Below are 22917 nucleotides of genomic sequence, written 5' to 3'. Positions count from 1 at the left end.
TGGTAATACGCTGTGGAACATGACCATGGAGATGTAGTTCCAAACTCTAGGTGACATTTCCAAGTAATTCTTATCAGGACTAATGATAATCTTTCCTAATTCTACAAAGCATTGCGGGCGGAGATTTGTAAAACTTTCTCTTTGCATGTGGATAATGCCATAAGAAAGCCAAGTGTTGTGCTTAATATGGCTGCAAAATTATTCTTTCCTTGTTACTAACATACACATTTTAGTTTTCCAAGGTGGATTTTAAGATTCTCTGCCCTTCTTTCAAAATTTTTCAAATGTTTTGACAGGGAATGATAGCTTTGTATTCTTGCATACTATGTTTCAAGGTTTCTTCCCTGGCATAATTCTGTTTTCCTAAGGGGCAGCTTTTGCAGCAGCACCCTATACAACATCCCAAATCTCCTCCATGTCTCCAGCATCAACACACACATAGCCATGTTGACAGAGTTTTGTACTTTGCTCCAGAATGACCAGTGTTTTACAGGGCTGTAGCAGGAGCACTATGTGTATTCTGCTCCCTGTCTGTACAATAGTCATGAAGGCTATGAAATGCTATGATTTGTGTATTACAATTTTTCCATTCTCAAGAAGAAGGGCTCACAGCCTGTTAGGCACACAGATCCATTTCTCTCTTAATGTGATGAGAAAAGGCAACCTGAAAACAACCTTCAGAAAACGTGGGATTTCTTTCTGCCCTATGGCTTGGACAACTGTAAGAGAAACAAACAAACAAACAAACAAACAAAACCAAAACAAAATTGTAAAATCTAACAGCCAATGTCAAAGGAAAGAGGGCAAACTGAGGAAACCAGCTGTCTCCGTCTGCAGCTGGAGGAAGGGGAATAGGTGTGCAGTTGTAGTGTACTAACTCTTTTTCTCAAACAGGAGGCAGTGTAGTCTGCTACAAACTGCTCCAGAGCAAGAACCAGGATGGTGTATTTGTTTCCCAGCTTCAAAGCTCCCTGATGAGTAGCTTTCTACAAAGGCCTTGCCTTACTTTGAGAGAGTTCTGGGTGAAAAGCAGTAGGGAAGAGCTGTGCAAAATAAGCAGTAATATCTAGGTTGTGTAGTATAGTGTAACATTCATTATTTCAAGAAGAAACTGTAGAGGACTTTTATCTAGGAAGCTCTCAATGACCATTATTGGACTTCTTCCCTCCTTCGTAGCCTTCAAAGAGCAAAAAATGCTCTTCCATGGTACTAAGCCCAGAAATAGGTCTTGAGAATAACATGAGTTGAAACTCAAATGAGTCCAGTACAATCCAAACTGTGAAACTTCATGGAGAACTATCTGACCACAAACACTTCTAGAGAAGCTCTTAAGCAGTCCCACAGAGCAGCTAATACCGCATGACGTGAACAAATACAAGACCAGTTCCTCATGAAGTTTGGATTCCATGTGTGAGGAGCTTTACACAGACAGACAAATAAATTAATCTCTGTTCCACGGAGGAGGCATTTTTTCAAGGAGCATTTAACTAGGGTCTGGTCAGGAGCAAAGCCAAACTAGTTTTCTCCAATTGCATAGATCAGTTTTGGAGCATGATTTTACTCTGTAAAATGTGTTCAAAAATTATCAGGAGCATTTCTTCTTACTATTGAAGACTGATTCTCTGTATTGTGCTTTATTTTTTGAAATTTCCTGGAAAGAGTTTCCTGGAATTTGAGGTCATTTCTTCATTTCTCCCATGGGACAGACACACACACACGTGTGTGTAAAAAAATATGTGATGTGTATCTCCAGTGGAAACAAACGCTGCTCCCGGTGTGTACTTTCATGTGTGCACGTAAAGGAAATTGACCTCAGCAGACAAAGCTGTTGCGTTCATAACAAAAAGTAGAGAGGGCTTGGGAGGGCTTCCTCTCCTGAATGGTGGCGAGGAGTGAACAGAGGGAGCAGCCCCAGCGTCCAGGAGATCCGCGCTGGTTACCCATTAATCCCTTTCAATGCATTTTCCCCTTTCCCTGCAGTGAAACTCCTGATGCACAGCAGAGAGCCAAGCTGTTTCATCTGTCTCAGGCGAGCCCAGATCTGGACACAGTGCCACCCAGGTGCCCCAGTGACCGGGGAGGGGGGTGTGAGGCGGCTGCTAATTGCCCTTGTATTTGTTTTGTTACATCAGCAAGAGTGGACTTCCATGCTCTGTGTCTTTACGCGGGCTGCTTTTTGCTGTCTTCAGCCCGCTCCCTCCTCCTCCCCCAGCTCCCTGCTCTCCGCCCGCAGCGCGCCCCTCCTCCCCGGCTGCCTCCCCTCCCTCTCCCCTCCTCTCGCACAGTCAGAGGCTTGAAAACTTGTTAAAAGCTCTCCCAGTGTTCAAAGTTAGAAAAAACTTTTACGAGGTATCAGCAGTTTTCTTTCATTAGTGGGGAAGGAAGGATGAAAAATACAAAACAGGAGTAGACTTTTAAAGTTTAAATAGATAGGTCTGAGTGCCTGAACGTGCTCTTCCATTTTACTTTAACCATCCAAAGAAGTACTCTGATCCAGTTTCACTGCTGATCAGCAAGGGTAAGTTGAAAGTTTTCCTTTTTCATCTTTTTGTGTATCACTTTTTTTTTTTCTGAAAACACTTCTTTTCTTCTCCCACCCCCCCAGAAATCCTGTGTCATTGTGCTCATGGTTGAACTTGTTTTAAAAAAACACATCTCTTAACAACGTAGATTCTCTTAAAAGTGCAAAGCGAAGTTCCATCTTGGAGGAATCCTTTACTTTCTTTCGTCATATTTCTATACATTTTTAGAAGTGTTACACTTTTACAACTTATAACCTTTTTCAAGCGAAGAAGGAGCTGCAGCGAAGTTGTGAGTGCTGGGCTGAGTTGCAGACTTGTTGCTAGTGCTTGCGATCACTCCCCTGCACTGCTCTCGGGGTAACTCAGCTCCTTTAAAGAAAAAAACTGAGGTGCGCTTCAGACTCCTCTGTTGTACCGAAATTGCCTCAGAAGTTATTAACAGAGAGACCTTGCCCTGAGTGCGTCCAGTTCCTTCCCCACACATTTTGCTTTCATATGGAAATCCTGATTGATGCCTGATAGCTTGAGCAGAGCAAGGTTCTTAATTAGGTGCTTTGTTAAATGCTGCAGCTACTGAAGTAGTGACTTTCACGTGGTCTTCCTGATAATTTTTTTCCCCTTTTCTTTTAAAATAGATGTGATAAAATCCAGACATGCGTTACGGATTTTTAACCTGGTTTGTATATAGTTACTCTGTTTTAGCAACCTCTGTGAGGGATTTTAGAGAAGGAATGTGGAATATCATGATATGCCTTACCACGTTGGCAATGTCTGTGAAAGTGTTGGGTAGATATAAATGAAAGTTGTCTAGGAAGGACTGTGCAAGAATACACACAATATGTGTCATAATCTCTATTATGTTACATTCCCTTGAAGATTTGAATGACCAAAATGCAGAGGAATAAATGCTTGAGCAGCATCTTTGGGAGAAATGAAAAGCTTTTTATGTTGCGAGACTTGGAGTGATTCCTTATAGCAATTGTTGCCTACTGCTTGCCAGTAGTTAAAAAGCAACAAGAGGAAGCAGAAAAAGCCTTCAGCTGAAAGACAGATGAAGTAGAGAGTCTATCTTATCAAGTAACACATGAACAAGAATATTGTGTGCTTATATGTGTCCTCATATTTTGCCTTGAGATACCCAGCGAGCGTCACGAAGCAGCAAATTTCGTCCAAGGCATTCCTTTTCGTTTTTGTATGTGACATTTGTGATGAAAACCCCTGGTAATGGAGGCAAAAATGGGCTATGGACACCTTTTGCCTGACGTCCCCGTGTACGCGTGTGTGTGTGGTGTGGGTGTGGGTGTGTGAGTGTGAGTGTGTGTGCGCGTGCATAGGGAGCGAGTTAGAGGACTTGCGTGAAGCTTTCATCCTGCCATTTTTAACATCTGGACAGCACACTATGCTGCAGAATTTAAGCTTTTAGTCTTTGGGATGTTTACTGAAGTGTTTCCTTCAGAAACTTCAAAGCCAAACACTGGCGCTGACCCACAATACCTAACAAGTATTCGAATGGGAGAAAGGCAAGTAGCAGGCTCGGTTCAGGAGAGGGAAGGGAGGGATGGACACAAGGGATTTGATTTGCAACATAAAGCTGAATGCTTATACACACAGGAATGCAGACAGATTCAACACTGTAAAGTTATCTCAAGCTATCTCTCATATTATGCAAGCCCAAAAGATAAATTTTATTTGTCTCTGCAATGAACCAAGGCCAAGGATTCCTGTGGGCACAGGGAAGGTTAGAGGACATTGAGCAATGCATCTGTTTCATTAGATACATTGCTTTCTCTCCTCCAGTGACTAGTATCTCCTCCCCTTGTTACCTACTGAATTTGTCTTGCATGGAGGCACCTGGGCTGTTTTTTATGCCCATGTATGTTTTAGACATCCAGATTTCAAAATCCTCAAGCAGAAGCATCAGAGGGCCCAAGGCCCCCTCAGGGAATTCAGCTTTCCTTCCCTTAATTCCGGAGTGAGTCAGGAGAGGGATGAATCTGGGCATTAACACAGAGGGTAGACCTGAATTGTACAACTAGAGACTGTCTAAGAAAGTGCTTAAAGTTGCTTTTGCAAACATGATTTAAAATTAAACTAGGTGGGGAGGTTACAACATGTGAGAGGCAGAGGCTGTGGAGTAGATCCACTAGTGACTGACCACCAGAAATACTGGCAGACAAAGAAGAAAATCATAGTTGTGACACTAAATTCTAGTTACTGCAACCATTTAATGCGTAATCTTTGTCCGGTGGATGAAATGAACTGAAGCTGATCTGCAGTCCTACATATGAACACCACTTTCCCAGAGGAATGTCTGGAAGACATTCTTTTATTTTTGCAAGACTACAGAAACCTAGCTTTCCCTCTTCCAACTTATCCAAACTCGACGAGTTGTACATCTCATCTGCTTTCTTTGCAACGCATGTTACTTTTGAGAAATGCTCAAGCCGATTGATGTTCAGGGTCCAGAACTTTCTCTCTTGCCCATATGTGTGTGTAAGCACAAGTAAAAAGGCAGAAGGAGTTGGAAAACCAAAACTTTGTCCTGTTTCCCAGTTGCTTCAGCTGCATGATCCCATTTTAGAACCCACTCTAACCCTTACTGCTCTTCATCCGCTAGCATGTGACCTTCTAACACTGTAGTCAGACCTGGGCACATTATCACAGCCCTGAGTTTGCATTATTCTTTTTGGAAAATATGAACCAGATGACATGATGAATGCTGTCCATAAAAAATAGTTCTAGAATTTCTTAATTGTGGCCTAGAAATCAAATGTCTTATATATTTGGTCATCCAAAAACCATGCAATGAATGCTGTCAGATCTCCTGCTGCTCTATGGATTTTTTTCCTATCTTTACCCACACACAGTAGGACCTGGAAGAAATCCATCTTTTAAAGACTGCTTTATATTAGTGCTAGGCCAGCATTAGTCTACCTCAGAAGAAGGTTATGATCCTGTAAAGTATTAATCACCAGGAACTTATGAAACACACGTACTCATCATCAGCCATATCCTTAAATTCCTAAAGTAGTGAAATCATATCAATTGAACAGGCCAGCCTGTGTCATTCAGTGGACTCACTTAAGGTGTTTGGAAGTGTTAAAAGAAGTTTTAGTTCAGAATGTTGAAGAACTACTTTTAAAGGTTCTGCCAACCCTTAGAAACTACTTACAAAGCTAGAATACTTAAAATACCCATTTGATACAAACCCTCTTTCTATACCTGGTAAACAGATTTGTAGTCAGTTAATAAAACTGGTCTTTCAGTGCCCTGAAAGTAAACAAGTTAGATCCGATGAATGAATTTTATCTACAACAAAGCAAAGTACTGTGTTTCATAACGCAATAGAATCCACTTAAGAAAAGGAATAATATATTTGTGCCACCACAAGGTTATCTGATTAACAGTACAATGTTTTGAATTGATGTGGGGTTTTTTATCACTGGCAAAGGCTAGCATGTAACTGATCTCTGTTTAAAAAAGTTGCTTTTCAAAACTATGTATGAGTAATTCAGGCATGGAATGTTTCCTCCTGGAGTTTATATTGCCAGAGGACACAGATGAAATTTAGCAATTTTGCATGCTGAAGCAAATTAAAAAATAGGTAGTTAATTCTCCAACTATTGCAGGTGTGGGATTAAGTAGGTCAAAACTGAAGTAAATCACATTGCATTAATGAACCAGAAAGGGGTGTAATTAGAAAACAAACAACACATAACTGCCTAGAAATAACACATTCTCTGTTTTCTTAATCAGGCTTTCAATCTGAAATAACATTTAGACAGTAAAAACGTTGAGTCTGAGGAAAGTCTGTTAACCCAGTAGTTTAAAATCATTGGAAAGCTGACTAATTAAATCAAGAAGCTGTTACTTGAAAAAGGCTCCTTCTGTCCACTTCACTTCTAGGACATGGAGCAAATAGTTTGCTTTTAAAACAGACTTCACGTGTTGTATAGTTACAGGCTGTTCTCTGTTTTAACAATCCCAGCCTGAGAAGAATGTAGTCACATTTCATTTCAGCCTTTCCAGAGACCTCTGCGATCCTCTCTGCCTGACTCCTGTCTGCCGCCCCAGCCCCAAAAGACAAACTCACTTTTCCCGGGAAAGAAGAAAGCTGAGGATGGCTAAGGGGATGTGTCAGAGTATGCTGTGCATACTCCTCCCAGCAGAGGCTTCCAGATTTCAAAGTCTGAAGCAGGCCTGATCCTTTGATGGGGCTTCATTCATGAGAAGAGCTAATTATATGAGGAAGGGTCAGCAGGCTGCGGTTGGTGAGCTTCAGAGCCAGCTGACTAGGCAAATGGAGGAAATGGCCCTGGTATATTTTTCAGGGGTTCAAAGATAATTGGCATCTCGAAGCTATTTTAGACACTTGTCTCCCATTACTCTGTCAGACTCTTTCTGATGGCAGGAATGGTGTGTTTTTATTTGACATTTATTGTTATGTGTGAGTTTGCCAGATTTACAGTCTTGTGTTTCCAGTGACTCACTGCTTCTTGAAAGCAAGTCCCCTTGGTGCTAAAATTTCCTATTTTATGAATTATCCAAAAAGTGCTTTTTCTATAAATGACCTTCACTAGGGGATATATCCATGATGCAGTGGGGAGGAAATCATTTGGACATTATAAAAACTGTTAATACCAGGAAGGGATTACTCAGCATGCGCGGAACAAATATCTATGCCCAGCAGCATCCACTTTAAAGGGGAAACTTTTTGATTATTTTTCCTGTTAAATTCCTGATTTCACATGCTTTGTCAGGGGGCAAGTTAAAATGTAAGTTTTTATGAATATAAGATTGCCATTCTCTAGTTGATAAAAATCTATAGTGAAATTTATTCTTCCCAGGAATTTTTATTTTTTTATGTCATCCTGTGTATTTCCAGATATCCCAAGAACCTGCCTGTGTCCCAGAAATGCACACTTTAAAACTCAAGTCGGGGAGACAGTTTAAACTTGCAGTGTTCAACACTTGGAATGCAAACTGCAAGCCAGGAGTTGCCTTAGAAAGAGCTCATTTACCTATTTCTTTTTTCCTTGCTGAATATTTTTTCCTTTCAAAACAAAGAAGGAATTTAAATACAAAAAGATGCAAACACAAATCTGAAACTACAATGAATTAAGCAAATCACAGATAAACAGGAAACGAGTTCCTCCAATATGGTAACATTATCTTAGTTGTGTTTCATGTATTTACTATTTTTGGTTCCTTCATAAAACTATAGGTAAAGAATGCTAGCTTTGATCTGCAAATACTAATGTACGAGCTGTATTTAGAAAGCAATTTTTTTTCTGAAGTTGAGTAGAGTATAAACTTGGCATCATCAGGAACTATACTCTTAAATGTGTTGCACACTATGTAGCGATAGGCAAGAGGCCAGTTTAATGCTGGTGTAGGAAAAACAGCATGCATTTTGCAGTGATAGAATTTTATGTATCTGACCCTAACGTTAACTTAATGTAATCTTTTGTATTTATGTTAACCCATGGTTTGCTTTTTTAGTATCTGAAAGATTGAGCATAAAAATTACAGGGAACAATCAATACACACTGAAACTGAGAAATCTTTCATATATTCCTAGCATATTTAGGCAGTGCCACTGCTTAGTTCCACACCCTGCTTCAGCAGTGTGTCACAGCTGTTTTCCACCTGAGGCAGGTGTAGGTCACTGAACTGAGGCTGCCACCAAGGAAGCTGAGCCAGCCACAATGGTCACTGAGGGTTGTCACAGGCTTCTTGAAAACTGGAATGAAATTAGGAACCTCTTTTTTCATTTTGCTCTGAGACATTACATGGTACTTTCTCTTTTCAGTTTCCCTGATATCCCACTCCACCTGCAGACTAAAACTTTGTTTTCTCTTCAGATAGTGTAAGACACATGAATTAGAACAAAACTGACACCACTGCTCTATTAGCATTGGTCTGTGATTTAGTCTGTCAAAGGTATTCAAGCTCTGCCTTAACCCTACTTTTTTTTTTCTTTGTGCCCTTGTTTAGCCAGCATCCTGTGAAGATGGGTGATTGGAGTGCCTTAGGAAAACTTCTTGACAAAGTTCAAGCCTATTCTACTGCGGGAGGGAAAGTGTGGCTGTCTGTTCTCTTCATTTTCCGAATCTTGCTATTAGGGACAGCAGTCGAATCTGCTTGGGGAGATGAACAGTCTGCTTTCCGGTGTAACACTCAACAGCCTGGTTGTGAGAACGTCTGCTATGACAAGTCCTTCCCCATCTCCCATGTACGCTTTTGGGTTCTGCAGATCATATTTGTGTCTGTACCTACCCTTTTGTACCTGGCACACGTGTTCTATGTAATGAGGAAAGAAGAAAAACTGAACAAAAGAGAAGAAGAGCTCAAAGTGGTCGCAAATGATGGCGTGAATGTGGATATGCACCTCAAGCAAATAGAAATTAAGAAATTCAAGTATGGGATCGAAGAGCATGGCAAAGTGAAGATGCGTGGGGGACTGCTCCGTACATACATCATCAGCATCCTGTTTAAATCTGTCTTCGAGGTGGCTTTCTTGCTGATACAGTGGTACATTTATGGGTTTAGTCTGAATGCCATCTACACCTGTGAGCGAGATCCGTGCCCACACAGGGTGGACTGTTTCCTCTCCCGTCCAACTGAGAAAACCATCTTCATCCTCTTCATGCTGGTGGTGTCCTTGGTGTCTCTTGCCTTGAACATCATTGAGCTTTTCTACGTGTTCTTCAAGGGTGTCAAGGATCGTGTGAAAGGCAAAACCGACCCCTACTCCCACAGCGGTGCCATGAGCCCTTCCAAGGACTGTGGCTCCCCCAAATATGCTTATTACAATGGCTGCTCCTCACCGACCGCCCCCTTGTCTCCCATGTCTCCCCCAGGGTACAAGCTTGTTACCGGAGACAGGAACAATTCCTCCTGTCGTAACTACAATAAGCAAGCCAGCGAGCAAAACTGGGCCAACTACAGCGCGGAGCAGAACAGAATGGGGCAGGCTGGCAGCACCATCTCCAACTCGCATGCCCAGCCCTTCGACTTCTCTGATGAGCACCAGAACACTAAAAAATTGGCATCGGGACACGAGCTGCAGCCCCTCACCATTGTGGACCAGAGGCCTCCCAGCAGAGCCAGCAGCCGAGCCAGCAGCAGGCCTCGACCTGACGACCTGGAGATCTAAGCTTCTTGCTGCAGTACTTGCTCAACTATGAAACGACGGGCATTGGAAGATGCCGTCAGTGCTGATCTTGTTCCAGCGGAGGTGGTACTTAACAGTCTCAAGCAGGAGATTTTAACAATCATAAAAAAACAAACAAGCAAACAAACTTTTGAAATAATTGCTGTTTTTTGAGGGGATGTGGGATTGGTGTGGGGTGGTACATTACACATTGGTATTTAATGTAGCTGGTTTAAAGAATTCAAATACTAAAAAAAAAAAAAAGAAAAAGATAGGTAGTACTAAGGTAAGGGGCTGTTTTTCTAGAAAGGCTGTAAATATCTGAGTGTATGTGTATGTGTGTACTATCATGTTTGTTCCTAAAAAATCTTCTGTAATGCTAAAACCTAATAATAACTGAACCCACATTTGTCAGGGTGAAGTGCTACCTGAAGATGAAAACATTTTTCCTATTCAATATGCAAAAAAGTCCAGGATTGCTTCTGATCATTTCCCTGTCAAGAACATTCCATTCTTAGTGCACTTTGAAGGTAAACTTTCCTACAGAGTCCTCCAGGTTGTCAGAAAGCTCCTGTGAGGACAATCTACAATCTTTGAGTTGTTCGATTCAAATTTTAGACATGGCCCACCAAAAAATACTTTGGTCACCTGCTCTTCAAGCCCTTTATGCAGGTATATTTTGTCATGTGCATAAATGGGATGGCTCCATGCTTGTGGAACCGGCAATGACACAGTCTTGCTCACAGCGATACTTGTGTCCTGCTGCTCATGTGCAGTCTAATTAGCATCCTGTAAAACACAGTTTGCTGCCACTTGCAGATTTAAGCATCAAGATGAGCAAGCAACTGCCTTTAGTGAATTTTGTCACACCTTTATGTATATTAAGGGAGTGAGTATGTGTGTGGATGTGGAGGTAAAGGTATACACAAAACACCCTTGGAAACACAGGCTGAGAAATAAACGCACACAAGTTACTTGCAGTTGACACTTTCTCATGGATATTGTGAAAATGTGGGCCACTATGGTGTTTACATTCTGTGGTTCCTTCAATGCAAGTGAAGCACATGTCATTATATTTTTTTAATTCTATAGAATGTTTTCCATGTATCCTAAGTGGATGCTCTTTTAAAAATAAAAAATCAAAAGGGCTTAATCCTGGATGTCTTGCTCTGGAAAATCTCTTAAGTGTTTTGGAGTTTTGCCTGAATGAAGCCTACAGGATCAAGCCCAAGATGTAGCAAACTGTGTTCTTGCTGGCATGAATGATTTTATTTTGTAGAAGTTAGGGGTGGAAAAGACCCATTAGGTCATCTAGCCAGTCTCCCTGATAGGTAATAATGATGCTTGAATGATAGAAGATGTAGTACTGTAAGCAAGCTTTAGTCTTTTATGTGAGAAACTTAGAAGAAGTGCTTTGTGCTGGATTAATAATAAAATATGCCTACATGGCTTTTGCAGTAACTGGTATTTTTCTTGTTCTAAATATTCACATTTACTGAACTATAATGCCCACTCTGAGTTTGACAGTTAGGTCTTTCTAGATGGCTCTAGCAACTTTAGTGTTTACACTTAGATTTTGTTTGAAATGCAAGTGAAGTTGGAAGGATTTTTAAAGAGTACAATTCTAGCTAATTTATTTGAAATACATGCTAAAGAAATCTACCAGTTTCTTCAAATGCATAGCCTCTTAGCTGAACACAGATTGACCAAGGAAATACATAGCTTGGTTTCATTTTGCAGCAACACAGATAAATTCTTTCATTTAATACATTATATTAATTTGTTTGACATTCCATGTTAAACTACTGTTGTGTTCAACTTCATTGCATGTATGCAACCATAGTTTGTCAGATCATGTTGTCTGGAGAACATTAGTCAATAAAGTTTTAATTTAGTATAAATACATTTTCTAATTGTCTTTTACTGTTTCATATGTCCATGTATCTTTTGTTTCAGTAGTATGATCCAAACTTGTTCCTTCCTTGTTCATTTTACCCCAGTCACCCTGCATTTCAGCAGCATCCTTGATTTAATCCATCTGGATTTACTTTGAACTGAAATTTCACAAGACCAGATTCAGATACCCTCACAACACTGGAAACGCAAGCATTGTCTGTGCCACTCCTGGAACAAAGTCATGGTCAGCATGAACTACTGTAATGCAAATCTTGCTGGGAGTCTCAGAAAACATATTCATTTACAAACTCTTATAAAAAAAATAGTAATAAAATACTGTCACATAATTTTTCAAGCAACTTTTAATACGGCTTAGATTCAACATCATGTAATCATTGCCTCTAGTTTACATTTCTCCATGTAATCAGATTGCTTGAGTGACAGTCAGTTTCAGTGTCTGGAATTAAAGCCTCATTCCTTCGGAGAGAGGCAGTGATTTTGATAAGGCTGGGATGTCAGTATTGTCTCCTGTTGCACCTTTTATGTCCGAAATCAAACAGTGCTTGCCTTTCCAGCATTGGACTCCAAAGGCGAGATGATTCAACTCCTTTTTTTATTTGAAAAATCAAAATATAGTGGTCATGTGATTATCATACAGCTTTCTACTTTCAAATTTGCTTGTTATTTTTAGTCCAAATTCTTCCCCTTCCTATTAGCAAAGAAGGGGAAGAATAAACAGGGCTGTGGTAGTGGATTCACAGCTCTGAGAAATGCTACATGATCACCAGCACAAGGAATGACTCTTTGAAGTTTTCCTTAAATAATAACAGTGAGTCATATTTAAGCTGGCTTGTCCTAGTTTGTCTGTACAAACGGAAGGGCATTCCAAGCATTTTGTGAGGATCATGCCCTAGGAAAGGTGGATACTGAAGCATTCAGAGAAGGGCCCACCCTGAGACAAAATGTAGTGTTTCCTAGACAGGCTGATTGTCAGGTATGTCCCAGGGGGCATCTTGGACAACTGAAATAATTTAGTGCTTCAGTGCAAAACTCTTTGAGGGATTTTTTGGTGGCAATGCATGTGTGTGCATGTGTAGGGTACAGACATTCCATGGGCCATTTCTCCAGCCTAGATTTATTTCTGTGGAGTGTTTTTCTTACACGCTTCAAAGTCATCATGGTGACACGTTTTTGTGTGCCATTCGTCCAGCTCTTAATGTGCTTTCTCCCAGCACATCTCTGCAGCAGCAGTTGCATCAACTGCAGATGACAAAAAATGATGTTAGTGCACACTTCTCAGCCGCTGTAGAAGGATATGTCAGATATTGAATTCAAACTGGAAAAGATGCAAAAATACACATCTCTGAAGGTAATTAAAACAATAGCACCAAACCCAAATATAAAATCCTGTTAAGTATTTAACATTTGTGTTTATGTTTTGTTTAGCAATATTTTGCCAAAAGCCAGATCATCCCAGGGCCTCCTCCCTGTACCAGTAATTTGAAATGTTTTTAAAGAGTAAAGTTAGAAGGACAAGTTACAGACAGCCTAAAATCTATGTGCATATCATGTAATTTCAAGATGTTTTAAATACAGTGAGCACACACTGAAGGTTACTTTCAAATTTAGAAATTAAATTTCCATATTTAAAATGAAAACTACAATAATAGTTTGCGAACAGAAACAAACTGTATGAGCGTACTTTTTGCACTTACTAAAATCCAGCATTTTTAAGCAATATGCTTGTCTCACTGGTCCAGAACCACATCTCCCACATCTGTCTGCAGTGCTGCTGTGCTAGTCAGCATCACTGGGTCAACTGCACACTACCACTGTGCTGGCTTTTCCCTTGAACTTTCTCTGCAGCTTGTTATTGATTAAAAGAGAGGAAAAAACCCTGGAGTGATATAAGGGGTAGAGTTTTTCAAGTCAGATGTGAGAGTTGATACAGATCTGAAATTACTTTGACTGGTTAATTCAGCATTCTGGGTATGTCAGATCAAAACCTCCTCCAGTTTTGATGGTGGCTGTTTCTACCCCACTGAGTCAGAACTGCTTTTAATTCTTCTTGTAATTCCTCTATGATTACTGCTGCTCCCTTTTCAAGAATTTAAACAATATAGGGCAGAAAATAGGATTTACCTTACTCCTGTAGGACTTTTTCTTTCTAGTTACTCCTAATCCAAACCTGGCAGGACTGAGCCTTTTACTGAGCTCACCCCTGATATACATTTTTTTAATACAGTATGTTATTCTAATAGTCAGATTTATCGCGTTGTCCTTGAAGACATATTCCTTTTCTTCTCGTGCTATTCACTCCAGCCCTTTGCAGTTAGATCTGCCAGAGTACTCAGACGACAGAGCTGCTGCATGGTCCTTGAGGATTTCTCTGGCAATAAAGGAATCCCTTGATGGTACAGAGCTACTCCTTACATTACTTTCATTTCTACTGTTGACATAAGACAGGAGCGTAAGTCATGTCTGAGAAATCACTACCTAGATGTATTATCTGACTCAGTTCCATGGGACTATTTGAGGGTCCTCCATTTTGTTCTAGCTTTTTCTAACATAATGGCTTCAGAAACATAGGGCTGTAAAATCAGCTCTGCAAAGAGATGACCGCCTTTCCCTGACTTAAGTCCTGTGCTTTTGAATGTGCCCAAGGACATATTCACACCCAGACTCTTTCAGTCCTAGAAAGTGTGTCAGATGTAAATTACATGATGCTAGCACATCACTAGATTGAAACAGGAAGAGCTTATTGGTTCCTGTTCTTATTTAAAAGGCATTTTGATAGACACAAAAAAAAAAAAAAAAAAAGAATGCTTGTCTTAAATACTTCCGAAACTGCAGCACTACCAGGAGACCCTAAGAAGCAATAAAGACACTGTACAGGTATACATGTTAAGAATTATCAATGGGTACTATGACTATAAACAGTTTAAATAGATCCAGCTGCTCACTAATCGGGTAAAACCAACTGCTTCCAAAATGGCTGCCCTTACTCTTTTCTGTGGTAGCCAAAATGCTGCATCTGGTTTACTGGCTTGCTGGCATTTGCAATGCAGAAGCACCTTGGACAAAGACAGACATGTTTTTACAGTGATCGTTTATGCGTTAACTCCTTTTAAGTGCTGAAGAAGCTTACTGCTAGGAGCTAGAGGCGGAGAGTCTGGGACAGGCTGTACTGGGTTAGTAATACTCCGTCAAGGGAGTAAGCCAGTCAAAAGTAGTGGCTTTCTGGTGATTATGGACTCTCCCATCACTTAAAAAGACTGTGGTCTCTGCTGCTATGTTGAGGAAATTTGCATAACAAAATGAGAAATGTAAGCTTAGACCAGTATAAAAGGGAAAATGTTCAGACATTTAAATTGCTCCTCGAAACAAACATGGACCACAATTGCATGCTTCCCATTAGAACTGACAGAAAATGGTCACGAGTTCCAGGATTTCAGTCATTTAAATCAATGTAAAAATTCCTCTTAACTTCAAACATAAACAGATTTTATCCAGAAAGGTATATTATGACATCTAATTTTCATTAATATAACTGCAAAGGGAAAGCTGATGAGCATAAGCTACTATGCTCTTGATTAGTATAAGCTACTAAGCTACTTAATACTTAATACTTAAATATGTGTAATCATACTATTTCCTCACATTTTCTTTTTAAGGTAACTCAGTCTAGAGGCAAATTTATGAAAAGTAGTCTAAAGATTTGGGGCTTTTTTAAAAAGAGACATAAACTTTGTTAATATAATGAAATACATTTACATGATGTCCATGTCAAATTTACACAGGACTACATAAGGGAGTGTGTGGTACTCACAGCATCTAACTCTGCTGGCTTAGGCAGCTGAGGAATAAAATCTTCACTTTGCCTCTCCTCATCCTTATTAGAAAGTTCTCCCAAACACCTGAGCAGTTTTTCCGTGAGCTTTGCTTGGGTAGGGGTCATTGTACCCTGCTCCTCCTCCTTCTTTTTCCATCTATAGTATAAGTTCTGTAGGGGAAATGCAATCACAATTGATAGTAAAACATTGAAATCATGGAATATGCAGTAGTTCTCTTTTACACGTCTGCTAACCTGTAAATAACTGAATAGGAGAATAGCATGGAAAATATTTTAAGGCATTAGGAAAGCCTCTGGATACTTTAACATCATAAAACCATTGGTCCTTGCTGAAACAGGCTTTTCAGTTTCAGCTTCTGCTGAGTCACAGAGTTTGTTTCCTTTGAAGGTTGAAGTAGCTTGGCTCAAAATTGAAGTTGTTCTGGAGAAGTTCAAACCTTTCCTAATGACCATATTTGCATGCTATTCTCAGTGGTATTTACATATAATAGGACACCCTCCACAGGGAGGCCTCTTCAAAACACAGGCTTTGCTTACACTTTGAATTTCCCTATTCAAAAGGGAATATTCAAAATTATCTATGCATCACTACTTCAAAGTGTTTCACTGGGAGTACTCTGCCGTATACTTGGGAGACTCATCATAGTTGTTTGAAAGCTGAATATATAGGCAACTGTAAGATTGCCACCTGGGTTTTGTGTGTGGAGGCAAAGAAGTATTGCTCAGGCAAGAATCCTACCTGGTCTGACCCAGCATACTTCTGTTCAGGACAAGGAGTGTCTGTTGAGTCTTATGAGATGAAAACCCTTCTCTGAGCTTTAGTTGGTTCCTTATTTGATTCAAGTCCTTGTAGTTTTATTTCAAGAGCACACGGAGGATCCAACTGTGAATCCATGAGCCTATGTAACTTGCTGAGGTCAAGGATAATCTCTGAGGAATACCTTCTGTCTCCATTTTGGTTGTCTCAGCTCTGTGGACTTTGGATGGACTATAGTGCTTAATCCCTCAATGGTAGGGTAAATGTTCAACTGACGATGGCAAAGGGTGTGTGAGTAGAGAAAGTGGGTCTGGATTGTTTCCTGTAGGATTTCCTATAGAATTGAGGCAAACTAGTCAATTGTCATTCCTTATCCTGAAAAGTCAAGATGTGAAGGGATTTCTGCATTCTGACAGAGGCTTCAGCTGTGAGCCATTATATCCTGTTAATCTTTGTCTTTTTTACTCATCCCTTGCAGCCCTCTTCTCTCATCACCCACTTCTTTTCTGCATATCACTTATGCAACAGATATTTAATGTTTTATACTGAAAAACTTTCTGTACAATTATTTTTTCTTTGTGTCATGTGCTAAGGACCACTCATCTTAGAATATCCTGCTCCATTAAATATCTATTAATTAACAAGTTGGTGTTTCTCCTATTTCATTCAGTTAGAATGAGTGCTAACTACTAAAAGTTTTGGCTGACAGTTTAGGAGGTAATTTTGTATCTCACCGTGTAGGAGCCCACCTTTGCTTCAATCACTTTCTTTTTCATAGTATTTCATAATTAAGGAAGACATCAGAGGAACTCAGAATGCTCGTTATCTACCTTAACCAGATGCAGTGAAAGTACGAGGACAGGGAGTTTGTCCAAATCTTCCTCCCACCTTAGTCCCAAAGGGACTCAAATCTTGGCTTCCACTAATGATTATGTTTGCTATATAAATAATAATAATACCTGGAGTTGTACTGATACAGTGCTTTTCGTCTTCAAAGTACTCTGAGTACCATATATAATTAGTTTGCTATGGAGTTACCACCTATGATACTGCATGAACTCCAGTGCTACCCACTGTGGGAGTCAAAAAGGGAATCTGAACAGCCACGGAGATTACACATAACCTCCATATCACTACAAGACAAAATTGAAAATGCTGAACAAGGGTATTTTAGTACTTCACAGAGGAGATGCATCAACAGCTAGCAGGAAGCCAGTCTCCCTAAGATAAGGAAACAGGAAAGTTTTCTTTGCTGGTAATCTGCTACTTCAGATCTCTAAACACATTCTAAACACATTTTACCTTGAACTATGTCTCAGTCAAGCTGGCAGAAGATCACAGGTTGATTGTCTCATGTCATGGAGTCTTCATCTTCATGCAACTAGAATACATCCATCTTTTTTTTTTAATTAAAAAACCTTTAATTTGATGAAGGCAGAACAGATGCAGACATAGTAAGTATAACAATAAATAGGTTTTCACAGACTTTAGTAAGACTCCAGGGGAACAACTTATCCAGAGTACACCATCGGCAATTGACAGTCCAGCTGAGCACAATTTAAAGATAATTGTATTTTCCAAGTATTTCCAGTGAGCTTACAACAGGTCCTTCTGAATGTTCAGAAGTTTGTTCTTTAAATCAGCTTGGCATTTGTTGAAGATTATCATCCCAACATAAATTGGTAAAACAGCCTTTTCAAAACTACAGCATTAAGAAAAGAGAAGAAAAAAAGAGCAGTAACAGCCCATTCAGTTTGGTGAATATAAGAATGCAGACGAACAGTGCATTTTTGGATGAAAAAAGCTTGGAGTATTCCTGAACATTACTAATTTCAGTCTGCCTTAGACTTGTACACTGACTAGCATGTATTTTCTCAACAGAAAGCCTAATGTGCTTTATTTGCCCTTTCCAAATAAATTTTTCTCATGGAAATTTCACAAGACAAATAGATACCCTTTTATACCATAGTATATATTAATGGTCATCTGAAGAATAATCTTGAGACTAGATTTCTAAAGTTGTGGTCAGGCAAAAGCAACTCTACTTCCCATGCAGTTAATGGACACATGCACTCACATGCCTTGATTTTTGCTCCATCTTAAGATCAGTGTTTCTTTTTTAAAAATTGGTGTTCTTCTCTGTTATATTTAAATATCATACAAAACCATAAACATAACCATATGTCAGAATGAGATTTTTACTGATGAATGATGGTTTGGACTCAGTCTCTTTACTTTTATTTTTACTGCTTATTCCATTTTCTTTAGGTGAAATGTGTTCTCTCTGAGTGTTGGATTCTGCATATTTTTAGCTACTCCTGGACTATTTAGGGAAAAGTCAGCACATGATCTCAAGAGTATGAGGTACCTCCTAAAGCTTCATTTTCTCTCTCCTGTGGTGCATCAGTACAGTTTCATCAGCACAGCCATGACAACCACTTATCTTCAAAAATAATAATAATAATAATAATAAAATAAAAATAATAAACAAGAAAAGCAGTAAAGCAAAAAAAGGGCTGGGGAAGAGCAGCGAGAGGAATCTTGGGCAATCCTTCCAGATTTCAAACAGTCCTTCCAGATTTCAAACAATCACAGCCGTTTCAGTTCTCTAGTAAGACAAGTTAACCTTCTACACCAGCTATTTTTACAGTGGGGGAGCTGCAGGTCTCATAGTGGGAGGAAGGAAAGGGAGTGACTAGGTACAGCTACATGAGAGGTGGTGTGGAAAAAAAGTTGACAACCGGAAAACAGATGTTTCAAAAGGAAGAATTGCTCTAAAGTAGCTGTTCTGTGATCTTCCCATATGCAGTAATAAAGGAACTTTGAATTCGAGATTACAGTGTGGAAGGTGTCGGAGGTGAGAAAAATCAGACCTTAAAAATCTCCAGGAACTCATGGAGTTTCTCTGGGCCTGACAGTGAACTCTTTTGAAACATGTGACGAATACATACCTAAGCAGATAAATGTGGTTTGCTTCACAGTTCTGCCAAGCAGTATACAGCCATACTGAAGCACACTGTCCAGTTCAAAGGTATAGAGAGGAAACTTATTCGCCTTTTTTTTCCCAGATTCAGACTTCTCATTTTCAAAGCCATATGCACAGCAGCTCTCAGTCCCTGTTGAACCCATATTTGGCCCTGATTTTTTATTATTTATCTGACATTGCTTCCTTTTTTGCCTCAATTCAGGGGTCAGGTATACTCTGCATGGCTGAGCATGATACAACTATCCAAAGGCACAGCCGGCCCTGGGACTTGGGGCAATATTTCCACATCCTAGTGACATTGTGGCTGACTCAGTGTGTCCAACAGAGAAGGTGATGTTAATAGGCAGGTCTGAGTGCCACACCAGTGTGGATACCACGCTTTTGGAGCTGTCACACCCTGCTACGCTGAGTCACCAAGAGGCACTGGCTTAGCTGGTGCTGGCTCAAGGATGGGAAATCTCAGGGAAGAGCACCAGACTGCTGTGCACAGCAGACCTGCCCAGCATTTTCCTCCCCACTGCTGCTCCTCTTAGCTTTTACTTATTCTCTTGGATCCCATCTGACCCCTGTGGCATCTCACCTTGTTTTCCATTGCTCTGGGCCATAGTCAGACAGCCTTTCAAACTGTGAGCTTTTCAGGCATTCCCTATCAAATGTAAAAACACCATTGGCAAAAGCATGCAAACTGAGTAGTTGATGTGTTAATGGTTAGATGTTTTGGGTAAAGGAGAAGGATTTATTTTGCAGCTTTTTAGATCCAAAGTGTCAGAGAAATGATTGTTTTAGCACCTGTGTGTTCTTGGGCTCTTTAATAAATTTACAAGTGAATGAAGTGTAAGTATCATGTAGCTTTCTGTTGGCAACATTCACCATGAATGTACATATTTCTCATAGATTTTGTGGTTCCTTTATTCTCTCCTGAAAAACTTAAAATGGACACACATTTTCTAAAGCTTTTAGTAAAATTTCTCATAGTGACTTGTGTCACCCACGATATTTAATATCTGAACTGGGTCTTGCCTGAGCCAATAGCAGTGACTGCAGGTCACTGGAAGAAGACTCAGGAAATCTACAGTCCGTGACTGAATGACCTTGATTGCAGATTTCCTTTCTGAAAAATACCAATTGTTCTCCCATCATTTGTCTGCCCTATATACATAAATTGTAAGGTTTGGGCACAAGAAGATTACTAGTATTATTCAGAACTAGGCTTAGACATAGGGAGGGCTCACTATTGGAGAATGGATATAGTCATTACCTTGGGCTGTCCACCAGGTCCTCAGGGCAGGAAGATCTTGCCCACTGATCAGTCAGTTCCTGCAGAGATTTCATGTGTAAATCAGCATTCTAAAGCAAGTTCTAATCAGTAATAATTTAAACCAACTCTCCCTGTAACTGTAGTGGCTCAGGAGCAGACACGTGAGTTGTTCTGTTCCCTGTGCAGTGCAGGTGAAGAAGGCGGCTGAGCACCTCATGTGCCATCCCTGGTGACAGCACCATCCTTTGTCTGTCCAAAGCATATAGACAGAAATTCAACTAACGAAAGACCCTGGTACACGTGATTACAATTCGTCAGAAATTTTTCTGTTTTCCATAGGCCTTTAGTTTTGCAGGAGCAAAAAGGAAAGTGCAATTCAGTGGCATTCCAATTGAGAATGTTAGCAAAAAAAGGAGCACACTCATTTGGAAAATCCTCCCCAGGTCTTTGTGGTAACTGTTGTCTGGAATAAGCTCTTCTGGCTGGATTCCAGGCTACTTTAAAGGTTGCATGATGCACCATGGCCAGGCCTCTTGTCTGTTCCCATGGTGCATCCTGGAAAACCCAGAATAAGCTGCACTACAGGGAATATTCTTTCCCATTGATGAAAATTCACAAATACTCAAAACCCAAACTGATCATGGAACCCGATATGTAAAATGTCTTGCTCTTTTTTTTCATTAAATGCCCTGATTAACTTACATGTCCTAGTCAGCAATGATAACAGTTTCATGTTTAAGGATGAAAGTAAGCTGAAAGTGGTACAGGTGAAACAATTTGAGAGAAACTGTCTTTGCCATCTGTATTCATGACATCTTTTGCTTACTGAGGTTTTACTGTGTCACAGACAAACAAAACTCAGCATCAAAAGCTGCAAACAAAACTAAAAAAGTAAAAGCCTTTCTAATAGTGCTTCATTGTTTAACAGCTGCTTCACAGGTGGAGAAACATTGCACACAGTGGTTTTCATGTTGGGTGCCAGGCTCACCACAGGTAGCTCGATGAGAATCTGGTATTTCCATGAAGAATCTGATTGAAGGGAAAGCAGGTGGTTGAAGTGCAAAGAGAAGGAAACAGGTCTAACTCCTGCTGGGAACTCCTGCTGCAGGGTGGGGAGACTCGGTGGTGATGCTTACGTGCCTGAAATCTCGCCAGCATTGGCTGTCTGGTTGCTGTTGCACTTGATGAATTGGCTCTCAGAATCCCTCCTGCACATACCTTTTCTCAACACTTCAAGTTAGTGCTACCTCAGTCTATTTTTAACAGCTACATTTTCCATGATTAGATTTTAATGCTATTTATTTATTTAAACTAAACCAAACAATTCCACATAAGCTGAACATTCCAGTGGGCATCATGCTTGGCCACGCAGAGGAGTCTAAATCTAGTTTAAATTACATTCCTTGAATGGTAGAAAAAGCTGGGTCATGTGCTGAAGCTCAGTGATGAATAACGGAGTCATTCTTTCATAGATTGCTAAAACTTTATTAAGGAAAGACAAACAGGTTAAAGGTCTTTCAATGGCTGCACTGTCTATACATAGCAATTACCCCTTGCTTTTTCCGTCTCCTGCTCCTATTTGAAGGTGTGGTACTTAATCTCATTGTCTGCCATAATTGAGCCACGTCCTCTATATTTTCACTGAAGTTAAAGGGGATGAAAGGCTTGGGTTAATTAGACTCAGTGTCTCACTTGCTTAGTTTCTTGCAGATGTCATCAGACAGTATGGAGTTTTAGCTCCTTTCCTCCTGCATAAATAGCAAAGGCAGGTATGAAAATAAGACATCTCTCAAAAACACCTTTTCCCACAAAAAGAGATCATCTTCGCAGATCTGTCACATTGCTTTTTCCAAGTCTTTGGCCTAGGCTTCCACGGCTTCCTGGTAGGAAGGGAGAGTGTGCTTCCCAGTTGCATCCATGTTAATAAAATAAAACACTTGTGTTAAAATTAGCAGTGGGTGCACTGTTTCAGTTAAAACAAGAATTGTCCTGGATTGGTGCCAATCCTCAAACTAAATTCAAGCCAATTTTATTTTTAAGTTTTAAAAGTAATAAAAAGTAATAAGCATGCAATATATATATAGACATACACACAGAGAATAGCCCAGGGATTAGAAAAACATGTATTTCACATCTGGAGCCCCAGTTTTGCACATGCATATGCATGCAAGCAACTTTACTCATGTGAATTATCCCCTGGTATCATGCACTACTTCCTGTGTAATCAGGCAGGAATATATACAAAAGCTTTTAATTCATAAGGGTGCTATAACCTGCAGAACATCACCGTTTGTGCATTGAGTGAAGAAAGCTGACACTTGTTAATAGGACAAAGCTGGCACTAATTAAACCACGTTCAGCACATCATCTCCACTTGCTGGAAGCAGAGTCATCCCCAAATGTTGTGTCAGGAAGTACAGCCAGACCTGCCTACAGCAGGATGTGGCTTCCAAATATCATGCATTGCATATAATGTATTGCGTAAATCG

The 22917-nt window shown here is 40.1% G+C and overlaps 1 protein-coding gene across 1 annotated transcript; it reads left to right on the top strand.

Annotated features, from left to right (window-relative positions):
* The first annotated feature begins 2128 nt into the window (after nt 1-2128).
* Nucleotides 2129-11583, top strand: GJA1 (gap junction protein alpha 1). The gene is made up of 2 exons (XM_032683236.1): nt 2129-2518; nt 8520-11583. The coding sequence occupies exon 2, from the start codon at nt 8536-8538 to the stop codon at nt 9679-9681; it is 1146 nt and encodes a 381-aa protein (XP_032539127.1). The 5' UTR covers nt 2129-2518; nt 8520-8535; the 3' UTR covers nt 9682-11583.
* Nucleotides 11584-22917: the final 11334 nt, after the last annotated feature.

This window comes from Chiroxiphia lanceolata, chromosome 3 (genome assembly GCF_009829145.1).
Source record: "Chiroxiphia lanceolata isolate bChiLan1 chromosome 3, bChiLan1.pri, whole genome shotgun sequence".
Classification (NCBI taxonomy): Eukaryota; Metazoa; Chordata; class Aves; order Passeriformes; family Pipridae; genus Chiroxiphia; species Chiroxiphia lanceolata.
Note: the sequence above shows the minus strand (reverse complement) of the source record. Positions and strands in the feature narration are given on the sequence as shown.

What these genes read in the sequence shown, in the direction of transcription:
- GJA1 (XM_032683236.1), top strand. Translation starts at nt 8,536, where the DNA reads ATGGGTGATTGGAGTGCCTTAGGAAAACTTCTTGACAAAGTTCAAGCC.